This window comes from Manis pentadactyla, chromosome 10 (genome assembly GCF_030020395.1).
Source record: "Manis pentadactyla isolate mManPen7 chromosome 10, mManPen7.hap1, whole genome shotgun sequence".
In the NCBI taxonomy this organism is placed as follows: domain Eukaryota; kingdom Metazoa; phylum Chordata; class Mammalia; order Pholidota; family Manidae; genus Manis; species Manis pentadactyla.
In genome coordinates, this window is record NC_080028.1 from 122,463,647 (window position 1) to 122,479,344 (window position 15,698).

Here is a 15,698-nt window from a genome sequence, read left to right on the forward strand (position 1 = left end):
AAAAAAGTAGGGCCCAGGGAAGGTACATTCATTTGCCGGGTGTAGGGGGCTTCTGCCTGCCTTCGCCCCTTCCCTTGGTTCTAGTAATAACGTGTTGGTTTTCCTTTGGGAAGATAGCTGAGTTGGCCAGATAACGTACAGGACACTCAGTTAAACTGGAACTTCAGATTAAATTACAAACTTTTAAAAGTGTAAGTATATCCCAAATGTTGCATGGGATAAACTTATACTAAAAATGTATTCCTCATTTATCTGACATCCAAATTTAACTGGGTGTCCTGTATTTTTCTTTGCTATATCCGGCGGCCACACACCTCTTTATTCAAATGGTTAGGATGGGACTGACCCACCTTTACCTTGGCTCTGGGAGTAGGCAGGTGATCCAGGTGCGGCCATTCAGTGCATTCTATCCCTCTGACCCACAGGGACTGGCTCAAAGGTGGGTAGATAGGCTTCAATTCTGGAAATCTGGATTGTACTATGGAAAAACAGACTATTTGTTGGGGGGCGGGGATTGCTAAGTTGTGAAAGGTGGCTCCTGGAGTGCAGCAAAAGAAAGTTTGCTTAAGAATGAAGCCAAGAGAGGAAAATAACTGAGAGATGGAGATAAAGAGAGAAGAGATGAAACCTTAGAGACATCATTGGGGGTCCTGGGACCAGCCTCACTGAATTTTACCTTCATCTCGACTCCCCGGTGTTTATGGATCACCTAAGGACAGTTCTGACGAGGGTGCAAATGGAGGTAACAACGCTGGTGGGGTGGAGCTGAAACAAAGCCGGCAGTGGTGGTGGTCATGGGCAAGCGCAGTCAGTCGCCGCGGTGGTTGAAGGCATGATGGAGTGGAATGGTGTCCAGGATCAAGGGGAGGGAATGCTCTGGGTGGTGATGCCGCTGATCGTGAAGGTGAGGATGCCGACGATGAAGATTGAGGGTGTTGGTAAAGGAGAATCAAGCAACAAAGAAAAGAATAATTCTCAACCCTAGCCTATTAATCGCCAAATCCTATCAATCCTACCCACCTCAATTAAAACCAAAATGAATTCGCTTCATGCTGTGCCCACCACTGCCACCAGCCTAGCCCAAGCCACCAGTGGCTCTGGCTGCCTCCCCTGCAGTGCTGCACGGAGGGTGACGCCAACGATAAAGGAGAGAATGGTGGTGGTGGCGGTGGCGGTGGGGGTTATGGTAGTGCTGGTGGTGACCTCACTGGTCATGAGGACCTTTTCCACCATCACCATCTCTACCAATGGCTGCAGAGATGCTAGACTCAGAGGACCTGGCCCAGCCCATTGCTTTAAGGAACTTTTAGAAAAAACAGCTCTGCCTTTTTCCCTCTGTAGCCATCCTAGAAAAAGTGACTGAAGGTGGATTTTGGAGGAAGCGGGAGGGAGGAGGGCTCCTGGCTGGGACTGTCCTGCTCAGGAGCCCCCCGTCTCACCCTCCCACATTGTGGAAAGGCCGTCCTCCCTTCGGCACACCCCCAGCTCGGGCAGGCTGGGCGGGCACCCAGGAGGAGGGGCGTGAGGTCGGTGTGTGCGGTGGGGGAGCGGGTGGGGGTGCGGAAGGGCGACGGAGGGGACGCCAGGCTGGACTTTGGGAGTGAGGCAGTGTGTGGGAGGGCCAGTTGGGTTGCAGGGCAGAGTGGACCAGAGCTGGGGGTTCGTGGGGAGTGAGGGGAAGGAGAAGGGTCTGGGGACAAGTGAGGCGTGGGCGTGCAGGGCCGGAGCGGAGTCTGGGGGGTGGGGGGAGCGCTGGGGAGGGTGGAGGCTCCGATGAGGGTCTGCAGGCGGAGGTGAGTCTCGCCGGAGCAGTGGTGTGGGGGGCTGGGAGTGGGGGGTGAGCGCCCAGGTGGGGCGGCGCCAGGGCGGCCGACGGATCGCGGTCGGCGGCCGGGGTGCAGCCCGGCGCGGAGTGTCGGGGTCCCGGCCGCGCGATGCGGGTGCACCTGGGCGTGCTGGCCGGCGCGGCGGCGCTGTCCGGCGCGCTCAGCTTCGTGCTCCTGGCGGCCGCCATCGGCACGGACTTCTGGTACATCATCGACACCGAGCGGCTGGAGCGCAGCGGCCCGGGGGCGGCCAACCGCAGCCAGCCGGAGCCCCTGAGCTCGCACTCCGGCCTCTGGCGGACCTGCCGGGGTACGGGCGCACGCGGGCCCCGGGGGGCCGGGGGGCGCGCACCTGGCCCTGCTGGCCGCATCTGTTGCTCGCAAGCCCCAGCGCACTAAACGCGGCGTCCGGGCGGGAGGCAAGGGGGCCGAGGGCCGGGGCCGCCCTTCGGAGGGGTGCTGCTCGGGCCCTCCGCGCGCCCCCAGGGTGCGGGGCGTCTGCAGTCGGCCCTCTGCGGAGCCGCGGGCGGGGGCCGCAGCCCAGGCCCCCGCCCGCTGATTCCTCCACGCCGTCCAGTCCAGAGCCCGTGCGCGCCGCTGATGAACCCCTTCTGGCAGGAGAATGTGACCGTCAGCGACTCGAGCCGCCAACTTCTCAGTGAGTCCCAGGAGGCTGGGGATGGAGGGAAGAACCCTGGTCTGGACACCAGTTTTGGGGCTCTTCTCCAAACCGCGGGGCCGGGGCACTGAGGAGGGTGGAGCGGGGAAGCCTCTTGACCCCGGGCAGAGGGGCGAGTGGGGTTAAGAGCGGGCGCAGGGCCTCTCTTACTCCAGCTGTAGTACAATGTGGTTTAGGATTCACTCAACAAACGCTGGTGGCAGGCTTTCTATGCGCCAGGCACCTCACTGATGATTAAGACCCAGGCCATGCCCTCAAGATACTCACAGACTAGCTGCACAGGCGGATGTGGAAATGCCTACATACATTTCATAGTGACAAGCGTGAGGGAGGGCGGGTGGGACCTCCGGGAGGCTGCTAAACCAGACTGGGAAGCTGAATGTTGTAAAGAGAGGCCCTAGATCTGGAGGCACAGCCCACATCGGCCTTATTTGTATCCTTGGCATGAAAACAAGTGCTTGGCACTAGCAGCAGTGCAATAAATATTGGTTGAATGATTCACGGAAGGCAATCAAGGGGCAGAGACCCCCCCGCCCCCACCTCCCCAGGGCCCATGTGTCTGTCCTGCTCATGGCCGATTCCCCAGTGTCCAACTCAGAAGGGCTGAGGACTGAAGGCCACAATGCAGACGGGCTGAAACAAACACTTGAGGGACAAGGGAAGCTAATATAATAAATAGTTCAGTTTGATGAAGTTTGCAGCTGGCTGGACATGGAGCTTAATTGCCTTTCATCTATGTCATCATTGAATCCCACTGTCACCCTGTGAAGTTTTCACCTCCCTTTTTATCTTCATTTTCCAATGAGGAAACTTAGGCCCAGAGAGGTACCACAGGAAAGGATCTGAGGAGGAAAATGAGGATGGATGGAGTTCTATGGACCTTGAAAAGTGTGGACAGTTTCTGCTAGACTTGCCGAGGCTTGGGGATGTGATGCTCAGAATGAAGACAAGTCCCTAGCATGGTCCACAGGGGCTGCTCTGAGGCCCCTCTCCTCTGCTCTTTCTTCTCTGGCTCTGCTAGCCTTGGGGCAGTTCCTGGAACATGCCAAATTTCTGCTGCCCCAGGGACTTTGCACAGGCCATTCCCTCTATCTGGAGTCTCCCTGCTCCCATCAGGCCAGCTTGACTTGCTCAGCTCCTACTCATAGTACATGCTGTGTGACACTTTTTGAGTTAGAATCTGGCTCCCTCATTAAATGTTCCGTGAGGTCAGCAACCAAGTCTACTTTGCCTCTGTGGTATTCCCAGTATTTGCCAGCACAGAGCCTGGCAAATACTAGGCTATGAGCCGAGGTTTGCTGAGCAGGTAGGAGAGTGAATGAAAACTGTATTATGTTAAAGGGGGGGAACTCAATTTATATTTGTTGCATGAATGAATAAGTGAACAAGCCAGAGTTCTTTCTCTGTGGTCCAATGGCGTGCTGGGAATGGCTCTCTGGGAGAAGGGGAAAGTCTTGATTTGCAGCATTTGCTGACGTCTGTGGTGAAATACTCCCGCTGTGGTCAATTTTAAACTATCAGTGTGATGTCAGCTGGCTCCCCGAATTCCTAAAAACTTAACAGATGGCTCTTGTGAGCTGATACAGTCCAGCTCAGCCCCCCATTGCATTAAGTCCCACTGAAGTGGGGACAGTGGGGTACCATAAACTACATGTTCTCAGCCCCAAGCTGCTTTGGAGAGAGCTCTTAGGTGTTCTCCGAATATTGTTTCAAGACTAATCAAGAGTTCTTGTCCTTGAAGTGAGGGAGAGGGGAGCCAAATCCCAGCTCAGACCCTTACCAGGACCTTCTGTGGTCCTGGGATAGGTGTCTTAGGCTCTCTGAGCCTTAGTCTTCACATCTAACAAAACGAGAAGTCAAAAGCATGAGGGGGCGTGGCCAGGACTCCAGAACTGGCTGGGTGAGAGCGCTGACCCTGCTGGCACCTACACGGTTTCCTGCTTGTTGTAGGATCTCCATGTTACATGAAAAACGATCTGATACGGAAGTGCCAGACGCACAGTTACTGCTCAGTCAGTGCCAGTCTCCTCTACCACTCCTTCTGGCCTCTCTTAGATGCAGTCACATCTATGGCCCTTTGCTGGGCTGGCGTTTAGCCCACTTACCATGTCTGTGGGTAAATTGGATGGCTAACTGCAGTGGGTGCTGGTCTGGCTTTTTGTGAAACTTGATAACGCAACAAGCCTGCGTGCTCCAGGATTTTGAGAAACAGGCAAAACTCACATCCAGAGTGTGTTCATCCGTGAGCCCTCAGCCCTGCACCTAAGCCCCAATTCCCCTGCCCACTAGGCACGTCTCCATGCTGCTCAGCTTCAGTTCCCTCATGGTCAAAATGAGGATGACTGTCACCTCTCTTCACAAGGAGATTCCAAGGGTGAAATGGGAGGGTGTATTTAAAGAGCCTCAAGCAGTGGCCGCCCCTGCTAAGCGCACCTTAAGTGGTAGTCACATACTGTCATTATATCAGCCATGAAAAAGAGCAGGCTGCCCATTCAGGCCCGGCTCCTTGCTACTCACCCCCAGAGAGAGCTTTTTCCCAGAATCTTTTTGTCTTCAGAATAAATTTTGAATCACGTGCAAGCTCTTTCATTATGTGAAGATGTTTATTTCCTTTAAGGACCTGATGCCTTAGAGAGAGAGGCCAGTTGTCAAAGGAGCATGTTGTCTGCCTCAGCCTCCTAGATGAATCCTAGTGGGGGTGTCTGGCAAGAACCCTTGATTTGTCCTTTAAGAAAACCCAAGCGGGCAGACCACTTATGCCCCCAGTAAAAAATCCACCTTGCTTGGATGTTTTGTCTTCCAGATGAGCTCTGGGGATGTAATGGCCTTGGTTCCTTGGCGAGGGGCTGGAATTATATTTGGTGCGTGTGTATTTGGGGGGGATGGGCGAGGTGTGTGTGGGGGCGGTCATCAAATTCAGCACAGTGCAGATGACAGAGCCACAGTCTAGAAACAGCCAAGAGTCTTTTGGAGGCAAGTGACACAAACTTGTTTAAACAAGAAAAGGAATTCCTGGTCCACGTAGCTGGAAAGCTCAAGCAGTGCCGGGATCCAAAGAGCTAAAGTCAATTTCTTTCTTCTCCTCTCTGGGCTTTGCTTCTGTTTGGGTTCTCCTTTCAACCAAATCCTCTTCAGTCTTAGCAACCGGAGCCAGTTTCTGTTTCCCTGTAATTCCGCAAAACTTCTGGGAAGGCTTTTCACTGGACCAGACTGGAGCACAGGCCCAGGTCTGAGCCAATCACTGTGCCCAAAGGCATGGGAAGTGCTGATTGGCAGGTGGAGTCACGTGCCACTGGCAACAAGGAGTGGGGGTCGGGTCAGCCCCTCATAGACAAGAGCCCCACCTGTTACCAGATGGGAGACTTCTGGTCAGTCACCTGCTTCCATAAATGGAAGCTTAAATGAGCTCTCGTAAGCAAAGCACCCGGTATAGATGGCACAGTGCATAGCAGGAGCTGACTTAATGTCCCCTTCTGCCCAAAGCCGTACTGCCTCCCTGAGCCTCAGGCTTCTCGTCTGTGAAATGGAGCGAATCATTTTGCAGACTCATTTATTAGCACTCACTTATTAGTGCTTTTAAAATCACACCTCATTTATTTCATTCCTGACAGTGGGCAAGATGTGGGGCCTAGAACATGACCAGACAGATGTGGTTCTTGCCCACAGAGGGCTGAGAGTCTAGTGCAGGAGATAATAAATGCATGGACCATCGAATAAAAAGACATAAAATGGTTTCAAATAGTAGAAGGTGTCACAGAGGAAATAAAAAGGGTGGTGGGGGAGACTTCCAGTGGGGTGGTTGAAGGACGATCGAGTAACAGCACTGACGGGACAGCTGCTGTGTGCCAGACACTGTTTTGCATTCCTTACATGTATCAGCTCACTTGCTCTTCACCATAATCCCATAATCCCACCACCCTCACTTTGCAAATGAGGAAACCAAGGCACAGGTAGGTTAGGTAAGTTACCAGAGTTTGCACAGTAACTGGTAGATGTTTCTGCCTTTTTAGCACGGTGCTACTCTGAGTATAATCTCAGGGGGCCGTGAGTTTCTGTGACCAGAGACCATGGCAGTCCAGAGAGGGGCACACAGCCTGTGTGTTGGGCACAGAGTCCTCCATCCTACACCGCCTTTTCACGCAGGGAGCCAGAGGCCTGCGGGCACGGGCAGGGAGCACGGGTGGGGAGCCGAGGGGCAGGGCCGAGGTGGTGTGCTCCAGAGGCAGCTGGGGGGCCCGGGGTTTTGGAGGTAGTGCAGAAAGTGCTTTTACAATCGTACCTCGTGCTCCCCCCATGCCTTACCCCAGCGACCCCTTCTAAGAGCCCCAGGGAGGTGCTGGGAGGGCTGCCCCACAGATTATCTCACCAGGCCCAGAGAGGTCAAACGCCTTGCCCAGCGCAGCATACCAGGGGCACAGGTTGGACCATGGGCCAGTGGCCTGGTCTGGTTGTCCCGAGGAGATGAGGTCGGAAAATTACAAGACTGGCTTTCCAGTCTTATTGGATGCTGGGCTTTTGCAGCAACGTGGGACATTACAACTAGTCCTCCCACGACGTCTGGCACAAATTGCAGGAGTGGAGGTGGCAGGGGACAGAAATGAAGGGATTGGGGACATAATGGCGTTAAGAGGCTGCCTGAGCCCTGGAGGGAATTCTCAGTGTGATTATGTATAGCTGTGTTGTAGGCTGGGAGGGAGAAAGCAGGTGCCCGGGGCCTTAGCATCTCCAAGCAGGAAGGCCCGGGCTTCAGGCTGCCTCTTGCGATACCCATTGAAAGTCAAATACACACTTTAAACTAAGACACAAAATTAATATTTAAAGTAATTCAGCTTCTTGGTAATTTCCATGTGAGGCTTCTAAGAAGAGGTTTGCCATCCCACTTTTGTAACAGTGGAGAACAAGGGAATCTCAGTGCCCATGGACTGAAATATGGCTCCACTTTTACCTGTGGTATACCCATTCTTTGGAATATTATGTAGTCCATAAAAAGAATATACTAATGTGAATAGAAATAGCATGGAATGAAAAAAGTAATTTACAGAATGTTATGGGCAGTGTGCCACCATTTGTTACCCTTTCCCCCCTGAATTACCTACAATATGGATTTTCTATGGATCTATGCCAACATTTTCAGATGCACCTTTATTTTATATGACATTAGGATAAAAAACAATATTGCTGGGTATGACTGTGAGATGCTGATGGTCAAACACATTCTGTTCTCCGATTTGTTAAAGTGTAAGCAAGTGTGCCTCTTAGAATTCAAGAAATAGGTAAATATATAGGAAAATAGGTAAATGCATGAAAAAATGACTGGAAGGATGTGCACCCGAGCATTTACAGGGGTTCACTGTGGGTAGGAGAGGCAGGAAAAGTTGAGGTGGTGGCCAAATGGATCTCGTTTGATTTTTTTCTAAGAAGAATGCTATCATAACACTGTTATGAAACCGGCCTGCAGAGACCTCCCCCAGGGGCTGGATTTCTCCACTGTGTGGCTCATGGGAGATTTGTGAGCCCTGCCAACCTCTCCAGCTGCAGGAGTCGAGATATGTGTGTGTGTCCAGATATCTCTTGCTTTGGGATCTTGGCAAATCCTGTCCCCTTTATTGGGAACACCCTCCCTGCCCCCCACCTCTCTGCTTGGCTAACACCTTCTCATCTGACTTCCAGGTCTCAGTTGAGACCTCCCCGCCCCCTCAAGCCCCTCCTAACTTCCCAGGCTGGGTTAAAGCCCCTCACCTGCTGTTCCACCAGCCCTTTGTCCCCCTTCATTGCTCCATTCCAGCTCTGAGATGTTATAGATTTTGAACAACTGATGTAAGTACCTTCAGTCTCAGTGTTCTCATCTGTGAAATGGGACACAAATGCATAGCTGGTAGAGCCCGAGGTACTTGAGGCCAAGAAAGAAACAATTCCTCTCACATTCACTGCTCCAAACAGCTTGGCAGAGTCAGAGAGTCCTGGACCCAATTGGCAGGCAAGGAAGCAGGCTTTTAGGAGACAGTGTTGTGTGCTTGGGAAGAGACGGCGTTAAATTTGAACCCAGGTTTTTGCTTGTGGACCCCTTCCTCCTTTTTCCATATCACACCCATGCATCTTAGAGATCATGAAGATAGTGAAGATGCAGCCCCCGTCCTCAAGATACGTCCCGTCCCCTGTGCTCTGGTGACAACAGACTCAAGGACAGATATTTACAAAGATAAACTTGCACAATAAGACTGAAGGTCTCTGAGGCCCTCCTGTAGGCTCAAAGTCACATTGAACAAGGTTTGAAAATAAAGACAGTGATGTTTCCCTCTTTGGAAAAGAAAAAGCCCTGAGATCTTCTTCCTCTGCCAGAGCTGCTGATGTTTCTGGAGGAAGATAGGCCCCCAGGACTGCTGCTTCGCGGGTCACTTCAGAGCTTCCTGGCCTTGTGAGCATCGGCGGAGGCCTGGCTTTTCCGCCAGTGGTGCTTTAAACAGTGTGATAATGGAATGGTCATGACCAGTTTTCTTTGGGGGTGAACGTCTGCTACTTTCTGGGTTTGCTTTTTCCTTTACTTGCAACAAAGCATTCTTGAGGCCAAAGATCTCTCGTGCTTCTTGGTCACACATTTGCCCTCTGGTGGAATGATGACCCATCGCTGTTATTGTTATTGTTGGTTCTATCTAGCAACCTCAGCTTGCATCTGTTGAGCTCTCACTGTAAACACTGCAGTGGACTGGAAGGTGTCCCTCCCAGAATATACGTTCATGTCCTAACCCCTGCTACCTGTGAGAGGGACTTTATTTGGGCAAAGTGTCTTTGTAGATGTGATTAAGTTAAGGATCTTGAGCCGAGGCCATTTGGATTAATTGGGTGGGCCCCAAATCCTATGACAAGTGTCCTTATAAGAAAAGGAGAATCACGGAGGAGAGAAAAAAGCTCATATGATGACAGAGACAGAGGCTGGAGGGCAGCTGCAAGGATTGCTGGCATCTGCCAGGAGCTGGAAGGGGCAGGGAGGGTCTCCCCTGCGGCCTCTGGAGGGCCCACAGGGCTGCCCACGCGTTGGTCTTGGACTTCTGGCCTCCAGAACTGTGAGGGAATAAATTCCTGCTGCTTTTAAGCCCCCTTGTTTGCAGTAACAGCAGCCCCAGGAAACCAGTGAAACCACCTTACCCAGAGAATTGCCCCCCACTCACTGTGTACCCTGTTTTTCTGCATCATGGCATTTATTTCCTTTGTGACACATCCCCTTCTGTAATGATCCCCTTTTCCTGTGCTTGACTGTGATCTGCGTGTGGTGAGGACCTTGTCCACCGTGAGGTTCCCAGGCTCTAGGGACGTTTGGCCCCTCTTAGGGGCCCACAGATACTTGTTTCTGAACGAGATGTGGTTGGAGACGGGTACATTTCCAAGAAGCACAGACCTTAGAATCAATATTCCTGTCCCAACTAAAGTCCTGAAAATAAAAAAATAACACAGACTAGGCACGCACATGCACACAAAGCTAAATCAAATTTCAGCAGGAGATTTCACAACTCTCCTGCGGGAAGCCTGTTCTTACCCAGACATTTAATTGAACGTACGTACAGTCAGCTTGCAGCGTGTCTGGGGAGCTCACATGGAGGGCCGCTGGGGCTGAACCAACTCCAGGAAACCTCATTAATTTCTGAATGAGAACTGCTTTCATTTCTCAGCCATGGTCTGGAGGCAATGCCATGCGGGGGAATGACCTTAGAGGACCAGGTTTTCACACCAGCTGTTGGGCTTCCTTGCCCAGAATTTTACCTACAACAGGGAAGGAAGGAAGAGAGGAAGAGAGGGAGGGAGATTGGGCAGGAAAGAAGGAGAGAGGGAGGGAGATTGGGCAGGAAAGAGGGAGAGAGGGAGGGAGTACAACAGACAACGGCTCCTGCCCCCTGCAATCACATTTTATCCTGTGACAGCCTTGGGAAGGAGTTCAGTTGAGTCTGCTTAACCCACCGAAGTTGGTGGCATTTAGGGGGTTGAAGACAAAGTAATTTGGTCACAGCGGAAGTCAGGCTGATTTATTATATTCATCGGCTTTATTATTGGTGGGGCTATAGTTTATTTAGTCTTTACATTCTGGGACATGGTAATGAACCCCTTACACTTCCTCGTGTCGCCCTGTTGTCTTTCCGTGTACTGTTCCTATGAGACCGCTGTGAACCACGTATTCTTAGCTCCATTTCATAGATGTGGAAACGGAGGGGTTGAGGCATTAAGTGACATGCCCAAGGCCCCACAGTCAGAGCCCAAATTCAAGGGCAGATCATCAGTACTGATGTCCATATTTTTAACCACTGTGAGGTCATCTTTCAAGCTTCCTTTTCCTTTATGTCTCTGAAACTGCCACATATAAATATATATATATATTTGCCTCAGAGTCATACTATCTAGCTCTTAATTCATTAACTGGGTCCACAAATACCTGTTGACCACTCTTCACAGCCTTGAAGCTTTCCTTGAAACTCAGGGATACAATTACACAAGAGAAGAATTACCCCCCCCCACCCCCACCACCCCGTCAAGGAACTCACTAATTGACAGGTGAGATGGAAACTATATGACCCAGATGCCTTCCACCCTAGGTGACAAATGCTGGGACAGGTGTCTGTGGGGAGCTGAGGGGACGCAGAGCAAAGGCACCTGACCGTGTGGACAGTGGTAGATATGAGCACAAGGGAAGATTCTCTGGAAGAAATGGCACTGAGCTTGTTCTGAAGAATAAGAGGAAAGTATTTATTTTCAGGCTTATCTTATTGCCCAAGGATTGAAAGAGGCTCAGTGCCCAGCTCACAGCAAATGAATTTGGTTAATGAGTGCCTGGTGAAAAAGAGCTTTGCGAGTTTTGTTTCCCCTACTGCTTTGGCTGCCAGGAAGCTCCAAACCAGTGTGGTGGCAAAATGTTTTGACCTTGAGATCTTGAGACCTCAGTCTTCCTCCTGCCCTCTCCCCCCAGCCGCCACCCCACCACTGGTCTTGACTGTCAGGTAATTCATCCTTTTCTACTTTCCAGTTTTGTAATGGAAGTTCTAATTGTGGCTTGTAACGTAATGTACTCTGACTCACAAGACACCTGCAATTTGGGAACAGAGGAGAGAGGTAGGGGACTGAATGTTGTCGGCAGACTTTTATGAGATGTTCTTTCTCTGGCCTACCCCGTTTCCCTGCTATCTGCTACCTATTACTGTTCTCAGCTTGTCCAGGGGAATTGAATTTCAGACATCAGTGGAGCTCAGAGCAAATCCTCTACATCCAGTGATGGATTGCTGCGGGGAGTGATGGGCAGGAGGCTGGGGAAGGAAGGCTGGCAGCCAGGGGGCTGGGCAGGTGGAGGAAAGCAGCCCTGGGGAGGGAAAACCCTGCCTGGACCCCTGGGAGGAGGGGCCTCAGGGAGCCTGGGCAGGCAGAGATCGGGCCAGAGGTGTGTGGGGGCGGGCAGGTGGGGCCGGACCTTTAGAAAACACTGCCTTGGGAGCCGGGGATTGTCCCGTGGCCTGGGGTGCTTGGGGCAGGCCCTGAGCTGGCCTTCCGGGATCCTTGCTGGCTTGGCTCCTGCCCAGTCCCTGCAATCTAGCAGGTGCCAGACAAACGCTTATTGGCTGAGTGTCACCTCTGCCCTCTGTGAAGCCACATCCTGGCAACAGCTCAACCCTCTGAGAAGACCTCCGTCAACACCTGCTGGATGAAGCCCCCACTCTGTGCTCCCACCTCTGCGACAATGGTGCCTGTGGACGCCCCCCGCCCCCCCATCCCGGCTCCTGCTGTCTGTCCTGTACCTCTCTCTGCGCTCACCACATGGGGTCTGATGGGCATCTCCCGCTTCAAGAGTCCCCACAGCCATTCCCTTCAGCGCTTTCTCCCTCGGCTTGTGGTCACTCCTTGGCCACCCTGTCCTTTCTCTCACACCCTCATCAAAGCTGCATTGTTTGCCTTCAAAATATTCCTGGAATCAGACCACTGCCCCCACCCCGGTCCAGGCCGCCCTCGGCCCTCCCCAGGGGTAGTGCGGTGACCCTCCACCGCCTTCCTGCTCCTGCGTGGCTCCTTGTGTTCATTTTCTGGGGTGAGCGTGGTGGCCTAGAACAGCAGGCACATACCGTATCCCAGCCCTGGAGATCAGAGCCCGAAGCCAAGGTGTCGGCAGGGGAGAGGCCTTGTGGAAGCTCTAAGGGGGCACTGTTCCCTGCCTCTGTCCCTGCATCCGGCGGCCACTGCCCGTCCCAGTGCCCCTTGGCTAGACGCATTGTGCCGTCTCTGCCTCTGTCTTCTCCCCTTCCTCTTCCAAGGGCACTGGTCATTAGATGCAGGGCCCTAATCCAACGTGGTCCTGTCTGGAGACCCTTCACTTAGTTTATCTGCAAAGTCTCTTGTCCCAGCTGAGCTCACGTTCCCAGGTTCCGGCTGGACATGAATTTGGAAGCTACTTTTCAATTCATGACACCCCTCTGCTGTCTCCTCTCAACCTAGCAACCCAGAGTGCCCACTCCAGAGACATGTGCTAAGCGAACAGTCGAAGGAACAGTCACAGTACAGACCTCACAGGGTACGGGGGAAATAAGTGAGATGATGCTTCTATGACACCAAGTCTGGCACAAATGAGCCTCAGGAACTGTAGTTGTTGATTTATTATGATCATGATCATTAGAAACAGTAGTAGTGATAATACAGTCATTTTCCTCCTAGCATTGGGGGCTTGCCCACGGGGGTGCTCAGTAAATGTTTGTTGATTGACTGAAGGATCTCATAACCCCCTCTGCCTGCTCTCCCTGTCTTTCCAAAGCCATGCATGGAGCGTTTGTGATTCTGCTGCCACTCAGCCTGATCCTGATGGTTTTTGGGGGGATGATGGGATTTCTGAGCTTCCTTCTCCGAGTGTCCCTCCTCCTCGTGCTCACGGGAACCCTCTTCCTCTTTGGAGGTAAGTGCCCCCTCTTTGAGGAACTTGGGCTCCAGGAGGGGCTGTGCATGAACCCTCAGGGAGAGGGTGGGGGTCCCACCGCCTCCCTGGGGCTCAGTTTCCCCAACTGGAAGGGGTGAGTGGGTTCCCAGCCCAGGGTCAGAGAGGGGTGGGAGCAGTTCTCGAGAATCCTTTGCGTGATTTCACAAAAGGAGCCGCATGGAGGGAGCTTCCGCTTTGGGGCTGGGGGGCTGGCAGGCGACCCTCCCTCTCTCAGACCCGCCTGCCATTCTTTGATTGCTTAAACGACAGGCAATACGGGTCCACACCGCTGGTCTGGCAGACGGGAGGTTTCCAAAGATGGGATCCAGCACGCGGCTGGGGGATCGGAGGTCTCCCTGCTTCCTGTGTGTCTGACACTGTCCCTCCTTAAAAGGACAAGAGCAGCAATGACACACACTCAGAATTCATGGGGAAAAATACAGGGAAGGTCTGGAAGTGAAAATATCGTGAGGCCCAGACCCCCTCCGGCCACCCACTATTACGTTTAATATTGGCATTCCTAGTTCACCCAGTGACTCATTCTTGAAGCCACGTGGCCCAGTCGAAATTCCTGGAGGGTGGGGAAGCTCTGTCATCTGTGCTCCGGGGAGCCACCAGCCAGGCGGCACAGCACTTGACGTGTGGCAGGTGTCGGTGAGGGGCTGGGATGCTGATTTAAATCAATTTAAGTTTAAATAGGCATGTGGGGCCAGAGGCCACAGAACTGGATGGTGCAGCTCGAATACTACATCTCCGGGGCCCCACATGTGCCAGGCGCAGGCAGGGTGCTGGGGGAGTCCAGGAGCCCTCTGGGATTCTCAGCCTGTGGGACCCAGGCATTCATCATTTCCCAAACAAATGCAGAGTTGCAATTCTGCCCTGGGCTGTGATGGAAACCACAGGGGATTTGGTTTGCTGTCCTTCGCCCCCTGCAGCCTTGGTGACCCTGGCTGGGATCAGCATCTACATCGCGTACTCGGCCGCTGCCTTCCGGGAGGCGCAGTGTCTCCTGGGGGAGAAGGTCCTCCTGGACCAGGTGGACATCCGCTTCGGCTGGTCCCTTGCCCTGGGCTGGATCAGCTTCATCGCCGAGCTGCTCACGGGGGCGGCCTTCCTGGCAGCGGCCCGCGTGCTCAGCCTGAGCCGGCGGCAGGACCAAGCCATCTGAGCAGGGGGGGAGGGAGGGGCTTGGCCTGGGGGCCTCCGGGACCGTGTTGGCAGCTGTGGCCACCTCTTTCTCAAAGGCCACCTGTGGACGTCAGGGGCCCAACAAAACCACTGTCCGCTGAGCTCTGGGCCTGGCTGTCATCTCAGTGCCGTCAGAGCCTGCTGGTGTGGTGTGTGCTGTGGGTCTGCACACGTGTGTGTCCGCTTGGGCTGGAGGAGGCTGGGCAGAACCCGCAGGACAAAAACACCCCTTTACAGATGGCAGCATCCGTATGCTTCCTCTGGCTTCATGTCATCCTCACCCCCTGCCCTTTGGACCAGCTCCCCTTCTAAGGACATGGAAGACCAGAGAGGTTAGGTAAGTTGAACAAAGTTGCATGCCGAGCTTGTGGCATATTCCCTGCTCTAAGAACAGCACTCTGTCCTTTATGGTAGCTTTTCTGAGGAGATTCCTGGCCTGTTACTGTGTGCGGAGCTCGCTGCAACCAGATACTGGCCACATGCCTCCTGTGATCTGGACCCAGGCAGAAGGCTGCAGGGGGACACCCCGAGGGAAGAGCAGAAATCTGGGGTCCTCTCCAGCCAGGAGGTCCTCTGGTCCAGAGCCCTGACCCTCTGCAGAAAAGGTTCCCTTCATGGGATGATTCTGTGATCAGGGGCTCATTTTTGAAACATAAAATGCAGCCATCCCGGGGGCAAAAACCCCTCGTAGATGCTCAGGCGGGCAGCATGCTTGGCGCCTTGATGTGTCCCTTCGTTTGTGAGGAGACCTCCATGGAGAGAGAAGAGGACTCGGCGAGCTCACTCTTGGGGGGAAAAATAATCTCAAAACCACAGGAGTGACCCCTCACTATTCGCACTTACTCTTCAGTCCAAGTGCTAAATGTCATTCAAGGCACCCTGAGTCTGCGACAGAAGTGGTTTCCACCTGGCAGGGTGACCGAGCCCAGTTCCCTGGTGTAAAATCCAGGATGGATAAGGCTCAGCCATGATGGGAATGCGTGAGCAGAGTTGTCTGCACAGCCTAAGTGCCGGGGTCAGCCGATCTCACCCCTCACTGCCCTTTGGAACCACCTGCAGAATTTACAAAATG

The 15,698-nt window shown here is 53.2% G+C and overlaps 1 protein-coding gene across 1 annotated transcript; it reads left to right on the top strand.

Annotated features, from left to right (window-relative positions):
* The first annotated feature begins 1,855 nt into the window (after positions 1-1,855).
* TMEM114 (transmembrane protein 114) lies at positions 1,856-14,606 on the top strand. Its single transcript, XM_036931767.2, has 4 exons — positions 1,856-2,136; positions 2,404-2,484; positions 13,280-13,417; positions 14,374-14,606. The coding sequence occupies exons 1-4, from the start codon at positions 1,935-1,937 to the stop codon at positions 14,604-14,606; spliced, it is 654 nt and encodes a 217-aa protein (XP_036787662.2). The 5' UTR covers positions 1,856-1,934.
* Positions 14,607-15,698: the final 1,092 nt, after the last annotated feature.

Coding starts and splice junctions, on each gene's coding strand:
- TMEM114 (XM_036931767.2), top strand. CDS start 1,935: ATGCGGGTGCACCTGGGCGTGCTGGCCGGCGCGGCGGCGCTGTCCGGC. Junction 2,137..2,403: donor CCTCTGGCGGACCTGCCGGG/GTACGGGCGCAC, acceptor CACGCCGTCCAG/TCCAGAGCCCGTGCGCGCCG. Junction 2,485..13,279: donor CTCGAGCCGCCAACTTCTCA/GTGAGTCCCAGG, acceptor GTCTTTCCAAAG/CCATGCATGGAGCGTTTGTG.